Here is a 25,106-nt window from a genome sequence, read left to right as displayed (position 1 = left end):
TGTTGCCTTTGACAAACGAATGCCTGAGTGGGAGGCATTCAGCTTTGGTAGTGCCAGCAAAGTGAGAGGGAGTTTTTCCACTGCTGGCTGAGTGCTAGACAACACAGGAAAATTTCAAAGGAGACACAGCTTATCTTGCTCCTTTTGGCTAATCGTTACTTGGATGTGTACCAAAGAGAGGGATTGTGAAGCCAAGAAACCCAGAGAGCCGGGAACTGCTGTGATGGACTGACAGCCTGGGGCTGGTGCTCCTTTTCTAATACCTGGAAGCATTTCCTGCCTGCTGTGTTGACACAAACCACCTGATGTTATGTCTTAGTGGGGGGAACATAGATGAGCGGAGGTGTTCATCTGTGCCTTTGCTTTCCAGGAGTTTTAACTCTCTTTTCAAAAATCAGGGTGGGATTATTTTTAATTATTTTAATTCCATGGTAAATCTGGTCTTCTGCAGGTTAATTTACCGTGCCTTTCAAACACCATCTTGTGTGGGTTTCTGTGGGGACACAGTCCTAGCAGGCTGAAGGACACGTGGCTGAAGCAACTTCCATGAAAGAGGATTGAAATTTCTTAGGGCTGTGGTATGACAGGATCTGCTGGAAAGTCTGGGAAAGTTGTAGACGTGAGTCTTGCACTTTGGATTAAAAATTAAAAACTAGAGCAATAAAAGTGATGGAGTTTGTTACCCCCATTTGAAATACCTCAAAAATTACTCTTTTTTTTCTGTAACTAGGCTAACAATACAATTTAGTTGTTCTTTCTTTTTTTTTTTTTTTTTTAGGTGTTCTGAGTATGATGCTATTGAGGGTCTCAAGAAAATGTAAGCATTGTGTACTGAATAAAGGCAATGTTTGGACATACACATGGCCCACGGTTATCTACCATCAGAATGGGCTGTCTGTCCCATTTATGAAGTGCCTTGTGTTCCGTATGAGCCAAAACCATGAGGGCAGCACCGGATAAAACAGGTTTGTCTCTCTAAGGGGTAAGCTATTAAAAAATCTAGCTGCATATGAAACAATGCAAGGCAAACACAAAAAGGTAGGTAATTTAGATAAATGGAACGGGTTACAGAATAGGTTTTTAAGATTTATTTTGGAATGTAGAAGGAAGGTAGGGTTCAAGGCATTCTAACATGGAATATGTTCTAAGCAGGCCAAGAGAATGAGAATGAATGGGGTTGAAAACAGGGATAATTAATGGCTTGGGTGGAGGGGAAGTAGCTCTATGGGTGTAATTCTGCACAAGATCTGAGTTGAGGAAGGGTGGTGGTGGGGGTAATGTGATCGAGGCCACAAGAAAGGAAAATGCTACTGCCAAAATTGTTTTAGTCAATGTTAAGAGAAATGTTAATGACCATATCGCAAGGTTGGAGTGCAGAAGAAATAAGTATGGAGAAAATAAAAATTGGTATGTTCTCCATTAGAAAGTGCGAAATGAAAAAATATATAAAAGAGGGACAGATCTTGAGGTGAGTGGAAATACCTGAGAGAATATGATCTTCCGTTTAGCTTGTCTTTTATTTTGAGACCCTACAGATAGAAGGTCCAGTGACAAGCTTCCAAAGAGCTCTTAAGCTCCGTAATTTTACTGGTAGCCACTTACAGCTGCACAAATTGTTAAAAGGATAATTTGGTAATTTGAGCTGATTAAAGAAAATCCATCCTGCCACCACTGGGTTGGGCCCCACCACGGGGACCAGGGCTCGGAAGAATCTGAAAAATATCAGGGCCCTGTCTTGTGAGATGTGCATTTGGGCTTCCAGCCAGCCAAGGCAGCGCTGCTCCAGGGTACAGGGATGTCCCTCTTGCCAAACGAAGGAGTGCTGGCCGATGAGGTGCTGAAATGTGATTTCCCAGGGCAGTGCTCAGAGCTGCGTGAGGGTTATGAAAGGCCTGCTCTGTGTGTAGGTGGAGGCTGAGTGTCAGGAATGGCTAAGTGAATCTAGGAATGTTCAGTCTTTAGAAAAGTGGTTTTGTTGGGTTGGGTTTTTGTTTGGTTGGCTGGTTGTTTGAACTTATTACAGGTTTAAGAATAATGTTTCTTCCCCCTTTTTTTCTTCACCTGTGTGAACAACTCTCCCTTCTGAGAAAGAGACAAGGACTTGGGAAGAATTTATAGAGCAAGGACACAAAATGTCCTGATTACAGCTTCTCTTGTAAAAGAAGAGCAGGAGGAAACCAGGAGCATCTCTGCAATTGGTTTGACCATCTAAAACTCTCAGGTACAGTGACAGGTACATTTCAGGGAGAAATGGCAGAAAGCGTCAGAAGCAGACAGGCAGCAAGAAGCAAGAGCTGGAGAACACAAGGAGAGGGGGGATGCCTATGAGCGACGGGGCTGAAATCCCCACGCGTGGACAGAATGAGGGCAGGCGGGTGATGCTTGGCTGTGCCCGCGGTGCTGTGAGGGGCGGCTGGCTGACACAGGGGTGAACCTGCGCCAGCCCCGGGCTGGGACGCGCCGTGCTCTGCACGCTCCATCCATCATGATTAAGCCTCTGGAGTGAGGGTGTGGGAAGCAGCGTAATTGTCACCAATTCTGGTAAAGAATTACGATTTACGGCTTGCGAAGGGTCAGAGTTGGGACAGGAAGCTGACCAGCAACGAAATTACTTTAAATACGTGCTAGCAAAAAAACAACATTACAAATGGCGTGTGCAGGACAGCGGGTGTTGCTTTTGTGTTTGTTTCCCAGTGCAGGTTGCGGTATGTTGGCTCTGTGCAATGAAAAGGCCGGTGTAGCTGTCTGGGTTGGCGTTGTCCAGGGCTGCCTGTGCTGCCATAGAGGTGGGAGAGCGTGCCAAGGTGCAAGCAGGACTGCCCTGCTGCTGGACAGGAGACCGAGGGTGCAAAGCAGGGGTCTCGAAACAAAGCTCTGCATCCTCCCAGGTGTGTGCCGTGGTGGTGCCAGCCTCAGGCACAAAACACACACTCGAGGGGTTCGTGCTTTACAAACTAAGTGCTCAGTTGGTGTAGAAACACTGGTCCGGCAGCTGGCGGGCCCGTGCCAGGGTTTTGTCGTGCTGCCCTTTTCGATCCGCTTTCTGCCGGTGAAGGGGCACGGAACCAGCTTCGCCCCGGTAAGTGCCCCCGAGCGGGGCGGCGGCTCCCAGGTGGCTTCCGCGGCTCGGCCCGTGTCCTGTCACGCTGCCATCGAAGCCACCGAGGCCACTGCCTCTCCCAGCGGCCCACCAACCCCTGCCCCGTGCCGGGGGCCCTCAGCGGCCCGGCCCCGGCCCCAGGCCGCCCGCCGCCCCTCCCCGGCCCCGCGACACCCCTCCCCGGGGCGGGGCGGCCGGGGCCGGGCCCGGGGCCGAGGCCGGGGGAAGCCCGGGCCCTCCTCCCTGCCTCCCTGGGCGTCCCGGCCGGCCGGCAGCGGCGTTGCGCAGCTCTCGGGGCGGGCGGCGAGGCGAGGCTGGACGGCCGCGGCAGGGGACGAGGCCGCCCGGGCCGGCGGGGAGCCGCCGGGGCCCGGCGCATGGCGGCGGGGGCGGCCGGGAGCATCACCACGCTGCCGGCGCTGCCCGACGACGGCGGCGGCGGCGCCTTCCCCCCCGGGCACTTCAAGGACCCCAAGCGGCTGTACTGCAAGAACGGCGGCTTCTTCCTCCGCATCAACCCCGACGGCAGGGTGGACGGCGTCCGGGAGAAGAGCGACCCGCACAGTGAGTGCCCGTGCCCGAGCCGCCCCGACCGGGGGGCTGCAGGGGAGCCGGGAGCCGGGAGCCTCCGTGCTTTTGGAGGCTGTGAAGTGGGCACGGGGGTCCCGCCTCCCCTGCCCTGCCGCGGGGAGCGTGCTGGGTGCCTCGGGGTGGGGCGGAGGTGCGGTTCTTCCTGCAGGACCACTCTCGCCGCGCTCCGAGGAGCAGCGGTGTAAGCGTCGCTTCGCACTCGGAGCACCCTTCGGGCTTAAAACACTGCGTGTCGTGACTTTGTTCTTCGCGCGTCCTTCGTAAGGACGCGCAAAACGCAGCTAACCCCCGCGGATTCCGGCAGAAGCACCTCGTCCCCGGGCACCTGGTGTTTGGGGAGGAGGCTCCGAGCAGGGAAGGCAGGCTGCCCGCGGGCTGAGCGGGCGCTGCGGCCGCGGGGCCGTGCCCGGAGCTCGCCTCTGCTTCTGCGCTGCCCGCGGCCCGCTCCCTGGCAGGTGGTCTCGCAGGGAGCACGGGGCAGGTGGCTGTTAGGGAGATGCCTTTTGCAGGCCACAGGGTATCTTGAAAACATTCAGCACGGACTTTTTTTGCTGATGTAACATCAAGTTTTTGAAATGCACGTTGGCTTCAAAGCAGGTGCAAGGGGTTGCTGCTTAGTTGTCTGATTGATTGTCTTAGTGCAGTTCCTGCTTTCAGACAATTTGTTATTTTACAGGGTAGGCACCGTGACCAGGCAGCGGCCTGCCCGTGGGCTTTTGGCTTAAAGAGCAGGTGAAATGTCTTACTGTGACTCTTGGTCTGTTTCCAACCTGTTCTCTGAGCAATAGATGCACAGGTGGGGCTAAACTCCAAGAGACAAGGAGGAGAATGATGTGTGGAGGTGGATAAAAAGGCAGCAGAAGTTTCTGAGACTCTTCATATTCCTTTCCAGTTAGAACATTGCGCATCTGAAAAAAAAAAAAGGAAAAAAAAAAAGCTTTTTGTACAATTCCAAAGAAGTATTGCAACAGACTGTTCCCAAATAACAGTATTGCTAGGTTGGGCTTCAGTCAGAGGCTATTTTACTTTGTGACTCTGGTAAAATTGTTTTACGTAAGATGGGATGGATGAAGATGTATATGGAACAGTACATGTAGAGGAAGTTACAATCCATTGTTAGTCTGACTAATATTCTTAGGAAAAGCTAGGAAACTTTCAGATTTCATCCAGCGTGTTTTGCATTTCTGTCTCTCTCAGGTAGTGGTTTAAAGGGAAGTGTTACTTGATGTTGCATGAATAGTAACAAAATATATCTATTTCCAAAAAAAAAAAAATGCTGTAAACTATTGCACATGGACTTTCCCAATGTTGGTGCCTAAAGCAAGGCATTAATGTACCACATACCAGCCAGTGGTCTGGTCTTCACGCGTACCGGTCAGTTACTGCGCGGGATGAAGTCTGTGCCGGAAAGCACACAGTAATATATTCAGCTTGATTTACCTTTTTGTATTTGGGAAATGTGGAAATTCTTAGAGGAAAGAAGTGTGTTTGGTTCATAAAACAGGTCTTCTTACCACAAGAAGTAGCTATGAGAATTTGCTGGAAATTTGACACAAAGCAAGCCGATGACATGGGTACATGCGAGACTGAAGCTAGGTCTCCAGATGCTGTCAGTGCTCCCAGGTGCTTACCTCGTACAGTGCTCTGCTTTTTGTGGTGAAAAAGGCCAGTAGCCCTGCGTGCTGTTCTGTGCTGCCCTGGCTGGGCCAAGCTGCCCTGAATGTTGTTGTCGTTCTTTTTCATCATAAGGCTTGACCGTGATCATCATCCCCCGCCCCCCCCCCCCTTTTATTTTTATTGTTCTGCCTGAACAATTCTAGTTTTTTGTTCCTGAGTCTTTCTAATGTGTGTTTTCTTTTCCCATTTAGCCTTATCGATACTAGAGTTTTGAACTGCCTTCTCATGCTGCTTTCCTAGTAGGGAATTATGTTTGAAAATCTTTCTGGTATTGATAATACCTTACTGATTCCATCCTATGCCTTTCCCTTTTAAGTTTCTCTGATTTCCTCTATTTTTTTCCCTGTCATTTCTTTCTGACTCCCATTTTGTATCTCTACCTTTTTCTTCTCTGTTTCTTCACTGTTATCTGCCGATTTGTATTTTTTCCTCTTTCATTGGATGCCTGTCTCTCTTTTTGAAATCCCTTTCTCTTCCTACCCTTTTTCCTGTTTAGTGAATGGTGGCAACAGGTAAAGGAAATCCTGAGTAATTAACAATTGATGTGGCCTCTGCCCTGCTCTGCAGAAAGTCAGCTACTGGGCGCTCTTCAGGTACTCCTTAGTTTTTCACTCTCTGGTCATCTGCAGAAAGTGCCTTGTTAAAAAGAACGATTTGTAAGCACGGTACAGCTGGCCACTTCTCCCACCTGGTGGGGCTTGCTTCCAACAGTTGCCTATGTGCACAGGAATGCCACCACACGTGAGCTGCTCCTCTCCTTTTTTCCCTGGCATCAGGCTTTGCAGGGACACTTGCTCGGGGACAGTCCCGCTCCCTCCTCCTTTCCTTGCTATCAGAAAACAGCTTTTTTTTTTTTTTTTTTTCCTGGAAGAAGTCAGTTCTCAGAAGCAGAGAAATTAGTGCTTGGCACGTCAGTGAGGCGTGTTGCTACGACATTACGTTGGTCACATCTCTAGCATCTTGGTTTTAAGTACGTCATTCAATACAAATCTGTACAGTGTTGAACTCTGATCTGGTGAACGCTGCTCTGTGGAAGTCCCTCTGAAATCTTGTGGTATTCCTGGCGGGTCACGTTGGCATGACAGATGGCAAAGAGAAGACGTAAATCTAAGACAATGTGAAAAGACTTTAAAAAAATTAGCAAAGAAAATATACACCTCAAATCATGAAGGCTTTCTAGGTTTAAATAAAAGGTTTTATAAGATGATTTTGAAAAAAAAGAAATGTATTGGGTGCCGAGAATTTGGTTTAGAAAACTAGTTAAAGGACAGTTAGGAGAGATTCTTGTGGTAACTGCTATTACAAAGTAATTATACAAAATAGCATTTGATTAGCACGTCCTCATTTTTACTTTTAAAGGGAACCCTTGTTTTAGAAGGTGAATGACTCTACGTTTCAGACCCAAGTCTAATACTGTAAACAAATTTCCATTATCCATGTCCTTTTTTGCCTCCCCCGTTCTGCCGCAAACACTAAGGACAGCTTGTTCGAAGTATATAGTCTGTTTTATGTCTTGGCATCAAGAGTTTTGACTGTTTTACACTCACCCCATTCACTTGGGTTTATTCATGATTGCGTCGTCAGTGAAACGGAGGAATGGAAGTTTATGCCCTGTGTGCTGGAGGAGAGGAGTCATATGATTCACGCAGCGAAAGAGCAGGACAATACATCTGCGATGTCGATATTGCCACATCAGATGCGTGCTGCGCAGTGACATCAGTGAAGTGCCCCTTTGGACACACCCGAGGGATTTCTGTTGAGTTTTTTTCCCCCAAAGAGGTATGTTTCAGACAAACAGAAAACAGAAGGCACTTCCTTAGGGTTTTGTTGTGTAAAGCAAAACAAAGAAACATGTCTTGTTGTTGATCAACAACTTTTGGTTTATATTGTGGAAGAAGTACAAAGAAGCCAGTCGTCTTGGAAAGGCTTTCAGAAACTCTCCGGAGGTGTTTGCCTTGAAGAGACTGCAGTGCTGGTGACGGGGGAAAGCAAGGGGAATGGGAAAGGAGCGCTTAGCCATACATTTTATGAAATGTCTCATAGCACAGCTGGTTTCCCTTCAGTTTCCCTCGCTGAGGAATGGTCGGCATTTGTATATTTCCATAATTTCTCAAGCTGCTCTATTTCATGACAAGTATAAAACAAGGCATCCAAGGAATCCTGAGCCATTTTCGTCCACTTGTTAATGAGATGACAAGGCTCCAGTCAGTCACTCAGAAGGGATTCAGCAGCGTGAGCTTTATCAACCCTGCAAATGTCCGAAATACCTTCTTTCTGCTCAGTACCTAATTACCTTTCCAAAAATATGTCAAGAAAATGTAAAATAGGGTAATATTGGTCCAGGAAAATTTCTTCTGAAGAAAGTTCGTAAGTAGTTGTTAATGTTATGAGTTATTTGCATCATAACATTTAAATGGTTAAGCTCTAAAGGTTTTTAAAATAATATATTGAAGTATATGCTTTTAGAGCATAGCAGCTTAGTGAGGAAGATACAAAACTTACTGGAAAATCATGCAAATGGAAGAAAACGAGCTAAGTGGTTTAGTGTAATGGTTCAGTACCCAATGCTGAGTTTTATATAGCTGCTTAAGTTATTTAGGACTCAGAAGATCTCTCCTGTTTTGGTGTCCATGGACGTGGCCAGAACTATTAACAGGGCATCCTGTTCCAAATCCTATCGGTAGGTGAGAGTTGACTTTTTTTTTTTTTTTTAAATCTGGCCCTAAATCTAAACATCTGAATATATTGCTTCTACCCAAGTCTCTCTGAAAGCAGACTTATTTTGCATTACCTTTGATCTATTGCACAGACCTTAGCTGTTGTGCCAAACACTAATGCTTTGCGACATATTCAAGACAGAAATTCTTCCCGGCTCTCAGATGTAGTTGACTCTAGGGAATGAGGTAGCACAGAGCCTGCATGCAGGAAAGTTGGGAGTATGTTTCCTGTGTGTGTCTTTGGCTTACTTTATTTGTCATTGAAATACTGGCATAATGTTTTCTCCACGGCACTGCAAGGTAAAATAATTAAATGAGGGACAGACTGCCTACGTTGCCTTGGCACACCGAGGCAAGCATGCTGCCAAGGGATGGGATGGATGTTCCCTCATCTGTCATCACGTCTGCTAATCCTCTTACTCAAAATTGGGCAACTTTTACCTACCCCAGAGGTGTGTGGTTGAGTAGCGGGTGCGCTCTGAAGATGGAGTGTGGCAAATGAGAGATGCCCCCAGGCAGGCAGGGAGTTGTCCTGTCTCCTACCTGTTTTGTGCCTGGGTTGGATAACGCTGGTTGGAGCATGGAAGGTTCCCAGGGCACGGCTGTCCACGGGTACACTAGAGGGCAGGATTTAGCCCTTAAAAGTTCTTACGGGCTTTACAGATTGGGAGTGCTTAAGGTACTTAAATACTCATGTTAACAGAAAAAACAGTCCAACTCATGCGTAGCCATTACGCAGCTATAATGAATGGCAAATGCAGATAATATGTAGGATTCTGACAGAATACACTCAAATTATGGAGGTACTCACAGAAATGCAAATTTTTGCAAAAGCTATCTTTATGGTCCCCTTCTGTGGATATATTAAGGCTTTTGGTAAAAACTCTGCAGCTACACAAGTATAATATTTGGTGAAGACACAGTGAAGACTTTCGGATGTTTGTCAACTTGATAAAATAGAGCTACATACTCTTGAATTGCTCATCAAGCAAATGAGATCAAGCAGCTGCTAATGTTGTTTGTTTTTTTGGCTAATAGATGCTCAGAATTTTGCAGCTGGTCCTAAAATGTTTATCTTGTGGTGGAGGTATGTTGAAAAACATTTTACAGAAGGTCAAGTATTTTAGTAGTGATTTTTATATGTGATTTCTTTTGATTTACTAGATCAAGAGCAAAAATTGCAGTTATTAAGTTAAAAGCTGTTTGTTTTTTTCTCTTTTTTTTTTCCCTAATGCAAGTTTGGCATATATTACCAAGGATTTTTTAAAAGGTGTTCAAGTTCGTCTTCCGTAATAAAAGCAAGAGGAGTGCCAAGTGCGCAGGCAGTTGAGTGGGCAAGAAGAGATTTAGCATTGGTTTTGGGCAGCTGAATTAACAGTCACAGGAAAAGCCTGGAAAAATGCCCTAGTTTCTTGTTCAGTTTCGACAGAATACGTACACCTATTGTATTTTCTGAAAGGCAGGGACCTGCTCCACCCCTGTTTTGGGGGACAGAATTCTATTTAATTATTCTTCAATTAATTAATCTTTCAATCTGAATTTTAAATCGAATGAATTTGAATCGTCATCTTTTCACTGACATCTTGTTTTGTAAGCTACTCCCAGCTCCCTTAGTTTGCCATCATATGTGGCAAGCAGTTTATAAAAGTAATTATCCAGCGGTTTCAGCACATTTAAGGCTGTTAACGTGCTGAAGTGAAACTTGTAATGAGACAGTTTCTTTGAAAGTTTTTTTTTCCCTGAGCTCAGTATTTTTTCCCTTTTTCTTTGTTTTTATTCCCCAGAAAAATATTTTCTGGTATTTCCTCATTCGTTCAAGCAGTTAGAACTAAATCAGTGAATCTATCCGTAACTTGTGATTTGTGAAATTTGTATTCTGATCATTGCTTTTTTCTTTTAACACTCTTGGGAGCATTCTTCTCCGATCACTGGCTGTGTGTTTCAAAATACTTGGGAGGTGATCAGCTGTACTACTGATGTATAACCCTAGAAATGGGGGAGCTTTTTGACTGTTTGTAGCATCGTGTTTGGCATAATTACCTACTAAAACCAGAATGAGCTATATAACCGTAGTGTAATTGGGGAAAAAAAAAAAAATGAATCCTGAGGATGCTCAAATTATTGTTCCTGAAAAAGCAGATAGTTGCATGAAATCTCTGATTTGGATATTTATACTAAGTGATATTTGAAATATTTACGGCACAACTTTTGAAGCCCAGAAGCTTGTAATGGGATTGCATTTCAAGTCTGATTGGGAGTAAATAACCTTTACTCTTATTACTATCCATTTAAGACGGTGCATTTCAAAATAAAGTAGCTGTCATTATTTATCTTTTTCAGTATCTTGTTTTGTGACAATATGTGGGTAAACTGGAGTTCCTGCCTGCCTCTTCTGCTGCCTCCTGACTTTTCAATAAAAATATCTAAAGGGTGACTGTCCGGAGTGCTGATGCCATTTCAGGATTATTATCTTATGTATTTGTTTTGTTTATGCAGGGTAGGGTCAGATTCTGACTACAGGCTGATATGCTCGTCCGAGTGTATAAATGAGATGATGTCTACAAAGCTGGGTGGAGGTCATTTTACACAAACTACCATGGTACACTTCTGGTTGAGTGATCCTGTATGAAATTATCACTCATGTTTGACTTTTAGAGCTCAAAACCACATTTCTTGAGTCATTCAAAGGGGAAAGATATTAAGGATTGAAGGAGAAGGCAAATTAGGAACTAGACTCTGTAGTCATTTGCAATAACAATATGATGTCGGGTGATGTTCCTGTGTTACGGAGCTTGTAGCTTACCTTTTGTGATGAGACGTGAGCAGGTTTCATAAAACGGTAGTCATCTGGATTCCAGCTGTAATCTGAAAGTCACAAAATTCTGATACTCCTGGCTATAAAATCCTGCATGGTGGTGTGTTTTGTAAAAGCAAGGAGAGCTATCAGCTGCGATACAGCTTGAAATACCTGTAGTCTGTTTCTCAGATCTTTCCTTTCTGCTCTCCAGCTGACCAGTGTGGTGCCCATGATGCTCGGTGTCCCCATGGAAAAGTTTTTGCACCAGTGTGTTTTATTAATAACAAGTCCTCTTGCCATCCTGTGTGTGGTGTAGCCCTGGGGTTATTTTTCCTGATAAAGGGTGTCCTTAACACTCTAAACGTACTGGCAAAATAGGTGAGGCTCTGGAAGCAGGCGGCACAGCATCTTGGCCGCTGTGTGGTATGCCTTGTTGGGGGAAATGTCGGTAGCACCTCTTGAGACTGGCACCATTTTTTTTTGGCAGACTCTATCTTTTCTTGGTGATTCTGGATACTGGGGAGTAAGTACTCAAGTCTCCTGGGTATTTCAAATTTCTGCTTTTTGCTTTTATTTTAATCTTTTTTTTCCTTCCTCAGTGTTGTATTTGAACGTCACCTGTTACTCTGTCAGTGCTGACTTGACCAGGAGGTCCTCTGGCTAGATACTTTGGCTGACCTAAGGAGTCTCTGCTGCTAAAAGGGGTGGTCTCTTCCCTTTCCCCTTGCCCAGCTTCAGCTGTGCTATAGTTGGCACCACTTCTAGCACCGAGTTTACCAGCAGGCCAGAGGTTGCACCTCTGTTATGTTTCAGGTTAGAATAGTCATTTTAGGACTGTTTTACAGTGAGTGTTTGCACGGGCCCACAGCTCTGGGAAGAGCAGGACTGACTGATATTTCTGGATGTAGATTTCGCACCTGTAGAGTAGTTTTGTGCAATGCTTCCCTAGGACAGTCCTGTTGATATCTATGGGTATCAACACCTAAGAGGGATACCTAAGAGAGAGGGATACAAAAACGAAAGCATACTTTAGTGTGAAGAAGCAGTCAGCAAGGGTCATATAGAAGATGTATGGGGAGAGGCTGTCATCTGTGCTGGCAGGTCTCTTAGGGTAGCCTGCTGCACAGACGTGTCAGGCAGAGCAGTTTCTGGGAAATAGCATGTGGATTCAGTCCATAGGCATTCAGTAACTTGAGTGGAGCAATTGGGATGAACAGCTAAACATGCATCTGGCCTTGCCTCTCAATATGTATATGTGAAGGATTCACTTCATGGTTTTACAAGTGGTTACAGGATCCATATGGACGTTTTACTGACAGAAATGTAGTTTATTTGGGAAAATTGAGGGGAAGAAAAGGCCCACAATGTTCATGTCCTTAGAAGATTAATAAAAGCTGAAGTGGTCTACAGCGCTGTCCCGTGTTTGCAGTTTTAACTTATCACCAAGAAGAAAATGTAGTTGTTTGGAGGGAGAGACATCAGGCCTGCCTGGTGGCTTGGTGTGGCACAAGGTGAGACGGTGCTGTTGGTGGTGCCTGTAGCCATAGGATACATTGGGGACATGCTTTTTGCAGTTAAGTCAGGAGCAGTGTGGAGATTTAAACCAGCAAACGGTGAAACCCACACAGTAGTGGTAGTGGGCTGGCTGAAGCAGCAGAGAGCCGAGCAGGCCTGTTCTTACAGGCTGCAGATTGTGAAGTCTCTCTTCTCCCGTCAGGACAGTGCTTGTGTCCCTTCCAGTATGATATGAAGGTGTTCAGAATAAGCAGTGCACACTGGGTTTTTATTTGGAAGAAGTGGAGGACAGGGAAGTGACTTTGTCATGAGTCTTTCTGTGAAGACTCTGGTTCGCTGTTATTTTGGGTTGGCAGTGATTGACAGCTGCTGTCCTTTGTTGGCCTCATGGTGTGCAGCCCGCGCTGTTCCCCTGAGGGTGCGTTATTTAAATGCCAGCATAGGGTGGGTACACAGCCTGATGGACGGGGATAAAATAGATGGAGGATGAAGTAAGGCTCTGGGCTCAGCGTTGTCTTTGCATCGTCCCTGCAGCAAACTAGGTGAACAGGCACCAGTGAAATGCCGCGTGCATGTGTGTGGATTTTGATTGCTTTTACTTGACTTCTCACAAATATTTATTGAAGGGTCAGCAGTTGATTCTGGTAAGCCATCTTTTCATCGGTACTGGAGACTGGGGAAGTGCAAAAACCAACATGGTAACTGTCTCTTACCCTTTTGGCTGGATTCAGAGCAAATAGCTCCAAAGGGCAACTTTTCAGCTCCTTATCTATCAGCTTGTTGTTTATTCCTCCTCCCTTCAGCTGTGCTGTGTCCCTGGCACCCTGAATGCATGACGCAGTTCCTCTTTTACCACTGTTTCAGACTCTCCTGAAATCCAGCTGATGATTCTTCTTGGCATTTTTGAAATCCAGCTTTTCCTTTCCATCTGTAACACTTGAAGCTTGTTATATCTATGAGGTACTATCTCATACTGCTGCATATGAGGTATCTGTCTCATACTGCTGCTGTGACAGCCTTTCCCTTTCATCTCATCTGAATCAGTTGTCCACTGCTCTGACATCCCTAAAATACTGTGTGCTGCTGAATACTTACTGTGTGAGCATATGAGCACTGAAAAATACCTTTTAAAAGTGCTGTGTTTTACCTTCTCTGTCTTCCAGGTGATGTTCTTTGCCTCATCTCATTTTGTCACTGCTTTTGTGTGTTTATTTTGCTGCAAGTGAAAGACAGTTCATAGCTGTCATGACTTTAGTGAACACACGATAGGCATAAAGAGCTTAAATTCTACAAGTTCCATATGCATCTGCTGACATTACTCAGTGATGTTAGGTAGGCTAGACTGTTACAGCAGCTTTGCTTTAAAGCTGAACGACTGAAAGTGGTTATTTTACCATTTACTTCTGTGAATGCTAAATTCACAGTTTAAAGTTTAAAGAAAGCAGTTTAAAGAAACGTGAAGAATTACCTTGTTCTTGTTAAAAACAGGTCCTTCAGAAAAAGTCCTAAAAAACGTGTGTACGTGCATTCATGGGTTTGATAATGAAACCCTAAAACATTGTTCTCCATCAAGTATTTGGGGTAAAGCCATTGGTACTTAGAGGTTGGGTTTTATTACCAGTACCCAGTAATGGTTCTTTGGTAAAGCTGGCAATTTTTTCTGCTTGGTTTTGACCTCCTGACTTGAAGTGATGCACTCAGTTCATCTGCAGTGACAAGGAGACTGCAAACAGTGGCAGCTAAGTATTTAGAATACCTTTATAAGATGGTGCATTTGCAGTGCTGGCACTTGAAATCCTTATGTAATGCCAAGCGATCGCTGTTTACTTGACTCAGCAGCACAAAATACTCGAATTGTGTTTTGTAAGCAGCACATGGGAACTCCAGAAGTGTCACATTATTCTGAAATTATTCTTCTGCAGGATGACTTTACCATCTGTTACCTGAAGTTTGTAGGGAGCGTTTGAGGATGCTGCGCGTTTGGTAATCGGTGTTTCCTGAGGAGGATTCCCATTGTGATAGGTTAGGTGGAGTCAGATATTTGTGGGAATCGGAGGTGGGGTGTGAATGAAAATAGATGGAGAACCTGAACAAGGAAATAATTTTCATTGTGCTCAGTATTTGTAATGCTTTGATTAAAGCTCCTAAGGCCTGTGAATGCCCGCTTTGTGTGGTAGGCTGGTTTAAGGGCTTGATACCCAGTTCCACAAGTTGTTATTCCGTTTAAAGCCTTGGATTTACTCTTAAGTGTAACCGGAACTTTTCAGAGTGCTCATAGTTCAGGAGTGTATATTTTTGCTGTGGATGTTTACATTTTAAAGACCTTAGGTCTGTCTGCAAGTGGTTTTATGCCTCTGGCTCGCAAAAAGGAAAAAGATACACTTGGGATGCTGTCATGCGAAAGCGAAGAAATGTGCCTTTGTACGGGAGCGTGACTCACTGTTTCTCGGTGTGACACTTCGTTTGCTCGAGTTTTTTTGGTGGCTGTTCTGTGGTTTTTGTTTTTGAAAAGACCGCCTCTTCTGCCGAGGCTCGCTTGCTGTTTACGCGTGTTTCTCCTGTCTGCCCTGCACACGTGTTTGGGGGTTTAGGCGGCGTCTGCTTCAGCAGCTCTGCCCGTGGCGGGGTTCTTTTACAACCACCCTATGAAAGCGAGCAGAGAATTGCTTTCACGTTTGCAGTCTCCGGACTGGGGATGCCTTGTATGCAAAGCTTGTCGGCCAGCGGAAGGCATTAATATGCTTGTGAGAAAGGCACGTCAGAAAAGGTTGTAGGCTACGTATGGGAGAAATGCAGCCAAAGATGTTTCTAATTCCTAGAAATAAGGTTCAGTGGGCATCACCGGCACGTGGGCTGAGGTTTGGATCTGACCCACAGGGCAGTTTTGCCTGGCTCTGGAAATGCCAAAGTGGGGGGTATTAATCTGTGTGTGTGTGTGTGTACACGTGTGTCTTTGAACCTGCCCTTGGGTTTGGGAGGGTTTAGGATGCTAGGTGTGGAGCAAGCATGCCCGACTGCTCCTCGCTTGAGCACCTGGCTGGGGATAGAAGCTGCGCCAAGCACGAAGGAATCGGCAGCTTCTGCCACCAAGTACGCGGGAGGGCGTTGCATTTAGCAACACATCGTCCACTGCTATTTTGCTCCTTGTTTTCTGAACTTCTTCGCATTTCTGATATTTATTCCCTCCAAAGGTGAACCACTGCCACAGCAGCGAGGCAGCAGAATCGTCGCTGCTCTGTTCCTTTCTGAGCCGCAGGAGGACAACCGGCGTGGGGCTGGCGCAACAGCTTCACCACGGCGGTGTCGTTCGGGGGCCTCGTGGAAGGGTTTTCCTTACAGGGCCTCTGCAAATATGTTGGAGATGGGCCCTGAGCCTTTGGCTTGGATTTAGCTTTTCCGTAGCAGCAGAGGCTGCAGTAATACTAGTCATTGATCCAGGGACGTGCAGCCTGGGGCTTTTTGGGGGGTACAGAAACTCTCCCTTCTTGTAAACCGAGAGCGAGGTGTTTGGCTCATGACCTTTGCAGTTCAAACAAAGCAGCTGTATACTAGTGAAAACAGGGTTGTGGCAGTGTTGGATTCCTCCTCTTTTTCCAGGGTCCCTGAGCTGCTCTGTTACTTGCTGCATCTGGGTACTGTGTGTTTGCTCTCGAGATGTACACTATATGCACATAAGCTCTTGGAGCATTAGCTGGCCATTGTTTTGGGGCCCAGCTTCCCCTTGGTGAAGCGTTGTCCTTCCTATCGCTTTCTCCCAGGGAGCTAGTAGTGATGTAGTCATGAAAAGAGCTTCCCTCTCCTCCTGTGTTGAGAAGGCAGCTCAAGTGAGAGAGAGGCAGAATAAGGAGAGCTGTATGTGTGCAATAACCCTGGTGTTCGTGTCTGGGACAGGCAGAGGGCGATGTCTGGGGTCCTCCAGGGAAGGGTGGCCATGCTGGAAGCGGACATCCCAGTTGCCTGGTCCAGCCCTGGGAGCAGCATTTTGGGGTGGGGAGAAAACTCTGCAGAGCATGAAACTACCTTCTGCGTGTGTGTGTGCGGGGGGCACCATGAATTTGTCTTGCAGCAGGACGAGGTGTGACTGCAGGAAATGTCAGTGAGCCCTCATGAGCTCGGGTTTAGCTTGTGTGTTTGGCTGTAGTGGAAACGTGGTGGCAGGGCTTTCACCGTGAAGTGACAGAGGAGGTGGGGGTAGATAAGGTTCTGTCGGACCTGCATTTGGTGCGGTTCTGTGAGGCCACGGGTGTGCCTGCACTCAAGTCTGCAGTGATCTCTGCTAGGTTGATTTGTAGTGCAGGAGTAGCTTAGGCTTTAATCACACCTTCATTTGCTGTGCAAGCGTAACCGAAGCCAGGAGCTCCTGGCATACTTTTATTTTAGGGTTGCCCTGGTGTAGTAGGCAGATTTCCCATTTCCTTGTGAAGCAGTAGGAAAAAGGAGATGTTACGAATCCCTGTGGCTAACACATCGCAAATCCCACTTCCTTGAGGTGCAGGGCTTTGCCTCGAGCTGCAGTACTGCACCCTCAGGTACTGCATGCCTACCTGCCCCTTCTCGTTGCTGTTTGCTCTTTACATCTCTTTTTTTTTTCCTAACATTTTTCTGTTCCTTTCTTTCCCTGCTGTGACCCTTGCTTTCCCTCTTCCTTTGTGATATACTGTGGCATCTTAGCCAGTGCAGCTGCTCTGAGCAAAACAACAGCACACGCCGTGGCGCCCAGTGCGTGCCCCAGGCAAGGAGCTCGGGATGCAGGAGGCTGGCGGCACTGCTCCGCCGCAGCTGCCAGCACACGTCTGACTGGGAGTGCGTGAGAAAGGTGGTACTAGCTCAGCAGCGAGTGACTTCCAGAATGGGCAGCTCCCTCCCTCCTTCTGAACTATTAGGTTGCTAGATTTTGCCAAGACCTTCTAAACAAACAGATTTTCAAGGAGTTTTTTGGATGACCCCTTCATGATGCAGAGTAATGAGACCATTTGGGATCATTTAAGTCAGTGCAGTATTATTTGGTCTGGGCCATTACAGAACCTTTGTGGGGTTGGGAGAAGGAGAAGTCCCGTAAAAGGACTTTAAGAGCTTTCATCTTACACGTAACATTTCAGTTCTGGCACTCAGGACAATAAAAGACCTTTTGGAAAATGTACACAGCTGCTGCATTCTCCACATCTGCAAGCGTCTTTTCTGTCTGCGTTGTGCTACTTCGCCCTGCAGCTCGTTACTGGACTACACAGAACTGAATTGGAAATTCTTTCTGAGGTCTTTAAGCAAGTGTGGGGAAGATGCAGTTAGTGCAGAGGTGTGATGGAAGCCCTGCCAACCACAGGGCTATTGAATACCACTTTTCAGCTTTCGTATTCTTAGAAAAGCTTCTCATAATTGTGAAGTAAATGCCCATTTACAACCCTTTCTCAGATATACTGGTCAGTTTAACCCGCAACTTGTCAATCTGCCCTGACCATGCATCCTTGGTCACGTAGGTGCAATTATAATCTTTTGTCCATGGTCTGCTAATAACACAAACAATTGCAGGAGTCTCTGCTTGCTGGTTGCAGGGCAGTAACGCATCACTTGCTATGGGATCTGGGCCTGATCTTGGGGGGTGGGGGGGAAAATTCTTGACTTTGCTGAAGATGCACATCAGGGAGTGGCCTTGAAGAGGTTTGGTCTCTTTGGATTGCCTTAGAATCAAAAAAAAAAAAAAAAAAAAGGCCACTAACTCCTCCTGTCTTTCACATCTTTCAGATGCCAGTGAGAATCCCTTTGCCTGAGAGTCACTAGTTGAAGAGTGCACCTGAACATTTCCTGTGGTAATGGAAAGGAGGCTGGCCAAAACAAACAAACAAACAAAAGTTTATTTTTTTTTCTTGTATAATCATTTGTGTATATATACATCAGTGTATACATATTGTCTTCTCACAACACGCAGAGGCTGTGTTAACAACGTCCCACCTCTGTCCTGTTTTAACACTTGTGGAATGCGCTCAAGCCGCATCCAGAGTGATGTGTTTTCCTTGTTAATGGCTGCTTACATAATCTGCTGTATAGAGATGGAGATAGCATGATGAGCAAGGAGTCATATAACAAAATCAAAATCAGTACTGGCAGCTCTGAGGATGAGGTTACCCGTACAGCTCTAGAAGGCATCACTAAGCCCTTAGTGATGGCTCGGATGTGCATGTCAGACAGCTGGGTGCTGGGTTAGGGCTCCTTTTTCCCAGTCAGACCCGCTGGAAAAATGTCCTGTCAAAAATGAATGTGGTCAGAATTTTCATAGGACCTAGAATTCCTGTGTTTTGGCTCAGCTATTGTTCATGTACGTTTACAACCACTTTCCACAGCACCCTCCTACGTTCTCCATTTGTCTGTTGCATCGAGATGCGGAGGTTGCTGTGGATCCCTGTGGGAGAGCTCAGGCTCAGTTAGCTCTCAGCTCAGCTGCCAATGAAGTGCAGAATTGCCGTACTTTGGAAATGGGATGCACCACCCTGAGCAGCTGGAGAAGGGATTTGAATGCAGTCTGCCTGTGGAAAGCACTTCGCAGTTCCAGAGGATGACAGACTGAGATTTTTTGTTTTTTTGTATGGGAATCCTTTTGCAAAACTTGGGAGATACAAAAATAAAAATAGAGAAATAAATATAAAGACATAAATAGAGAAAATAAAAATAGAGAAATAAAAATTTCTGGACCCATAACTAAAAAAATATCTCCTTTGCATGTTTCCCTGTGATGAACACTTGAAGATCTTTTTAAGATCTTACAGGGGCTTGGCAGTGCTGCTGCTGTCTGGGTGAGGTAACTGCAGAAGGGTTGTGGGCAGCTTGTGGCACCCTACCTCTGGGTTTACTTTGGCGCATGAGAATTGGAAAACGTGGCTCCAAGGAGAGCAGTGTGAAGGGATCTCCTTATCACCTGTAGGGTGAGCAAGGAGAGATTTGTTCATCGTGTACCTTCTTACAGTTCTTTTCCCTACAGTTGGAAAGTTTATCAACACTGTTTGCTTTCGGCCAGGTATTGCTGTAAGAAACAACTTTCTGGTTAAGGACATGTTTACTGCAGTCTGTCCCAAAGGTAATAAATATCTATCAATTACTTTAATTTTGTCTTTCTGTGGCTAGTTATCTTTCTGTCGTACAATGTCAAGGCTTTATTTATTTATTTGTGCTTTTATCAGTTTGGTTTATCAGAGAGCAGTACTGTGGCTTCTTCTGGGCTTGCCATCTTGTCTTGTGGAAGCATCTTCACTGCAATATTATGGACCGTGTTGTTATATCCACGCATGACAGTTTGTTAGCCAGTTCATTTGTGTAGGTAAAAGTGTTGAGGTTATGCTAAATGCAGGAACAAGGAAACTGCTCAGAGGAGTTTTATTGAGGATACTTTTATAATCTTGGCTTCAAGTTTAACAAGGTTGTGGCAGAAGGTTTCAAATTCATCTGTTGTAGTGCAGTGCCTTAACTTCATCTTTCTTCCATTCATGTTTTCTAACCCAAAATTTTCTGTATCTTCCCAAAGATACCTCTTGGCATTCCTCGCAAACTAAAGGGCACGCTACGGATGTGAGTAGTCAGATACGTGATGCTGTGCAGGAGGGGGGCCCTCCCAAAGGACTGCAAAAAGAACTGGGAAAACGTGCCTTTGGGGCCCCCACTTGGCAGTTCGCTGTTTCACAACACTCAGTGCTACTTCTTTGCGTTGCAAATTCCTTAATTGATCTATTTTTTGTCAAGGGGGAAAGAAATCTCCCCTGCCGTGGCAGCTGGTAACTGCAGTTTTAAGGTGTAGGGTGATTGCTGTTGTGTCTCAGCGTTACCCACCATCGTTTCTAAAGGTCTTCATGCAGCTGGTTTCGAGGTTCAGGTATGCTGGAGACAAACGTTGTGACTGGGTCTAAAATGATGGCTCATGTCTGAACCATTGCTGCTGGTGACCTTAGGGCTGTAAGAGGTGCAGACCATCAGTGTCAAGCATTCTGTTGCACTAAGTTGCATTTAGCTGAGCCTAAAAGAGTTGCTTCTGGGGCTGATGGCGTGGTCAAAATGTATTTCATTAGCAAACGTGTATTATGTCTTGGCATCTCCAGATCAACGTAGCACTGCTGCATTAATAAATCCTTAAAATAACGCTGAAACCTGGAAGATTTAAGGTATTACTTTGGCTCAGCTTATTCATGTGTTTTTCAAGTTGGAAAGGGAAATCCAGAGAAACTGGTTTGGGTTTTGGGGCATTTAGTGAGTATTGCAGTGCATTTCTGACTCTATGGGATTTTAATATTTTTTTTTTTAAGCGGAACACTTTCTGCTTCTCTGAGCTATGCAAATATTTTTACAGACCTTACAAACTTCTAAAATGTTTGTTTTTACAGAATGTGAACTTCTGGCCCAGTATGAAATTATAGGAGTTACTGAGCTTTTTTTTTTTTTTCCTTTTGTCAGGAGAAAGTCACGAAGAGTAATATAGCCATGCTCCAGTAATTAATGCTGCTTTTCAGATATTTCACACAGCTGTTTCTTGTTAAGCCTGCGGTGAAAGCTTTGTGCTTGGGCACATCGCGGAAGTCCATTCCCCCAGTCCCTGCCCAAAGCACTTCTCCACCTTCTGGTTCCCCGGCAGGCAGGGAGCTGCGCTGACTGCTCTTGAAGCTGTTCACAAGTCTGATCTGGGCCTAGTGATACGGGGAGAGCTGTGTGTTGGATGTGGCGTTCTGGGGTGAAACGAAACATTTCAACCACCTTTTTATGACTGCGGTTTCGGTATTCCCCGGAAGTGTTATTAGTGAATTCTGAGTTTGTTTTGTTTTTTTCTTGCAGAAAATGGCAGCAGGCACGTAGCTCATAAGAGACCATTTTATCTTCTTTATAGTGCAGCGTTTGTGTTAGTGTGGCTTCAGTTTTATATAAAAAAATAATGGGCTTACTAGAGACTCCTATGTCTGCCCGTACCTACAGAAAGATCAAATGGAATAATTACAAAGCTTGACAAAGGGGTTGCAGCAGATATCCAGAAGGTTTCATCTTCTGATATTCTTACAGTTGGGATTGCTCCAGTCCTGTCTTTCGCAAAAGCAGAAATAAAACAAGAAGTCTTTCGCTTGGGCCGCAAAAAGCATGTCCCCCCCCAGACCAGAAAGTCAAATAAGCAGCAACCTCCCTCTGACTCTCCAGGAGTTCTTCCAAAATTTACCATCATTTCAAATGTTTACTGCTAGCTTAAAAGGTGAGGCTTTATAATAATGCATCTTCACATAGGAGAACCAGTAACCCTCCCTGAAAGCAGGTAGGCGAATGAAGCTTGTATACCCATGCTGCCCATCAGAATTGCCCTGCTGAGCCACAAAAACAACCTTGCCATGCAGACCAGACCCGCGGGTGAAGCAGACCAGGGGCTGCAGGCTCTCGGCAGCGAGCCCGGGCTGATGCAAGGCTGTGGCTGAGTGCTTCCGAGTGAACGGAGCATAGCTGTCATTTCCTCCCTCTGGGCTTTTATCGTGGTCAGATCTCTGCATTGCATCTCCAAAGATAATTTTTTTCATATTATTAGTATTAATACTAATTCCCAAAATAATTTCTGGAATGAAAACAGAGGAACGAGTAAGTTCCAATCCCGTTGGCTTGGAAATGCCGCCAGCCTCCCTCCAGCTGAGTCACATCCTTCACTCTGACACCTGACGGGGACGCAGCCAGCACCCGCTTGCAACACCCTGGTGCTTCTTTCTTTAGCTGTGGCAGTTCTTTGGCAAAAGTGTCCTTTCTCTTTTCGTGCCCCGAGAAGGTGAGAAGCTGTTCCTCAACTATTCCTCGTTTCGGATGCCTGTGTTGCAATGAGCGTGCTTCCTGCTATGGGAGTACTGTTGCTCTTAAAAATCCCTGTTCAGTGCGTGTGGATGAAAGCACAGCATTGTGCAGAGAAATTGTATTTATCTGGGAGTGCCTCTAGCTGTTAGGAGGATTTGTGGCTCCAGTATGGTCTGGAAGTAGTGGCTGTCCAGAATAGAGGGAAAGCTAGGGAGTTTGGGAAATCCAGTTGTGCTCTGCTGTTCCTGAAATGTTTGTTTTGTAGGAGAAATCTGATTGAATCATACTGCTTGTGCAAGCTATCTCGATGGACTGGAGCTGCGGGAAACAGGCTTATTTTTCCTTTGAGGGCAGGGGGCAGGACCACATGTAAAGCTGCAAGCACTCAGAGTACCTGCTGCAGTTGCTGTATGCGCCTTTTCCCCTTTTCAAGAGATGTTTTAAGTAATCAAAGTAAGGTTTTTCAGGGGGAGATGTTCTAAAATGGTTGGAATAGAGCGGTACCTCCTGTGAGGTTTAGGACAATGTGCCCATGGCTTCCTTTCCCTCCGTTCTCTCCCCAGAAAAATGGAAGTTCCAGCACAGCCTTTCGACTGCTTTTGAGCCTCAAGTACCTGAGGCATGTAGAAGATGCTTGGTGTTTTTCTCTGGGGTACTCAGTGTAGTTTCTTGTATTGTTGTATTCTCAGGCCTGTGTAGCTAATGGTTGAAAAATCTGGACTTGGAGCTATGCAGTCACAGACGCGTGTCGAAGTGAGGCAGAAATGCAATGTACGTGCAACTTCTGGCTCGCGTTCAGCTCTGCCAGCCACTGACAGGCTTGGTGCGTCTGCTGGTCTGAGGGCAGTGATGTGAGCAGTCAGGGAAGAAGAAGGAAGGAAGGAAGCTTATCGTCACAGCTTGAAACAGGCCACGGGCAACGGGGAAAGTGTGTGCGTGTCAGTCTAAACTACTGGATTTGCCTCATGACTAAAAAAATCAGTTCAAATTTTGTTCTGATTCATAGGCGCTAGCTAAAAGCTATGGGGGTATCATCCTACAGATTCTCAAGAAATGGCTGGTCAGAGTTTTTTTAAATAACTGATTTAAATGCGTCCACTTCTCACGTTCCTAATTTGTATAACACCAACTATTGTGTCTTTGCTGTCCTCATTTACACCTGCAGTTCTTTGTTTTCTTACCGTAACCACCCGTAGGATGTCATAGTGTAAACTAATTGACACTTTTCTGTCAGGTACTGCTGGAACATTTAGTGAGCTCCCGCGGGGGTGTGGTCCTGAGTGGCCCTAAGCCTTAACCATGGCACATACGGACTCGTGCCTGTAAGCACTGACGGTCCGGCCATACAGAATTCCTACAGCCTCCATCCCATCTCTGATGCTGTTCTATAAACACTGAGAAATATCTCCTTAAGAAAAGTAACGTGAAAAGTTCCCGTCTATAAGCAGTTAATGGTGCCATAAGAGGTCCTTTAAGGAATTTTGTGGGGTTTTTCTTAATTGCTTTTATGTCAAATGCATTATAGGAGAATAACTTACTGTTGCCAACTTGACAATAACTACTTACTTTGTAATAGGCTTTTTTTTTTTTCTGAGAAAATGAGATCAGAAAGCTAGATATAGATAGTTTGCTAACCTTGCTGCAGGATTGCTTGCTACCTTGGGCTTGCTCTGGTTTTAAACTGGAAGTAATAGGTTTCACTGTCAAGTGCTGAAATATCACTGTTTACATGAAAATTTACTTTGTCCTTTTTTTTTTGTTCACAGTCAAACTGCAACTTCAAGCAGAAGAAAGAGGAGTGGTGTCGATCAAAGGTGTAAGTGCAAATCGCTTTCTGGCTATGAAGGAGGATGGCAGATTGCTGGCACTGGTAAGCAGCATTTCTGAATGTATCTCTGTATCCGCATGGTGAGGTCCTCCTCTCTGTGTTGAGTAACCTCTCCTGCAGCATGACTTGCTGAGCTACTGCGTGTGTGTCATATCAGGAGGATTTAGCTCTGCAAAACTTGTCAATTAATTGAACTATGACCTAGGAAAAGATGGCTGTTTCTGCCCTCACCTACAAGCAGCAGAGCACGCTGCAGGATTTAACTGGAATGGCATTGAGAGAGAAGAATCATAGTGACCACCTGGGGAAGGAAATGAAATGATGAGAACAAAGAATAAAGTCTCTCCCTTTGCTTCCTCCAAAGTAATTTTTTTTATCTTCCACTTACTTTCACATAAAGTGATGATAAAGACTTTTGAAGTAAAGCCAATTTTTAAAAAACTTTGACTTTTGTTGTTTGGTAGTAATCTATATAAATTGTTTTCTCATCTTACTTTTTGTGGAGAATCAAGTTTTTTTGATCACATACCTCCAAACTAGAGAATTGGCAAGAAAATACATTTTTTGCAAAGTATAAGTTAATTAAAACTAGTCCAATGAGACTAATTTCAGTTTAAACTCCATGCTTTTTTATTGCTATCACATTAATTTTTAACTGTGTTTTAAAGCCAGTGTTTAGCAGAATCTGAATGATAATAAGATCTCCTAGGGCTAGATTTTAAATCGTGCTTTAAGAGCTGCAGTTACAGTCATTTTGCTTACGAGACACAGACGCTGTAAATCTCTTGTGCATGTTCATAGCTTTGAATACAAACAAACTTTAAATGCTTGTGTCCAGTGAAATACCACTGTGGAGCGTCCCACTAGAATTTTAGTTTTAAATTAACCCCGATGCTTTTGTATCTGGAAGATGGCCACGTTTGGGTTCTGAGAGTCCCAGCTGACAACATGAGGAACGGGTGTTAATGATAAAGCCAATTACTAATTCCAGCTGAACTGCAGCTCTCCCTGCAAAGGGCTACAGAAATTACCTCTCAGCTCAGGCACTCCCTAAGTGCAATAAGTCCGAAGGCAAACAAAACATTTCAACAG

General features: G+C 45.3%; 1 protein-coding gene across 1 annotated transcript in view; it reads left to right on the top strand.

Annotated features, from left to right (window-relative positions):
• Positions 1-3,285: 3,285 nt before the first annotated feature.
• Positions 3,286-25,106, top strand: part of FGF2 (fibroblast growth factor 2) — a 32,785-nt gene continuing 10,964 nt past the window's right edge. Inside the window, exons 1-2 of the mRNA XM_080590552.1 lie at positions 3,286-3,664; positions 23,953-24,056. Coding sequence (XP_080446678.1) covers positions 3,478-3,664; positions 23,953-24,056 — 291 coding nt within the window. The 5' untranslated portion in view covers positions 3,286-3,477. The remainder of the gene's footprint in view (positions 3,665-23,952; positions 24,057-25,106) is intronic.

Source organism: Anser brachyrhynchus (genome assembly GCF_964034855.1).
Source record: "Anser brachyrhynchus genome assembly, chromosome: 4".
NCBI lineage: Eukaryota > Metazoa > Chordata > Aves > Anseriformes > Anatidae > Anser > Anser brachyrhynchus.
Note: the sequence above shows the minus strand (reverse complement) of the source record. Positions and strands in the feature narration are given on the sequence as shown.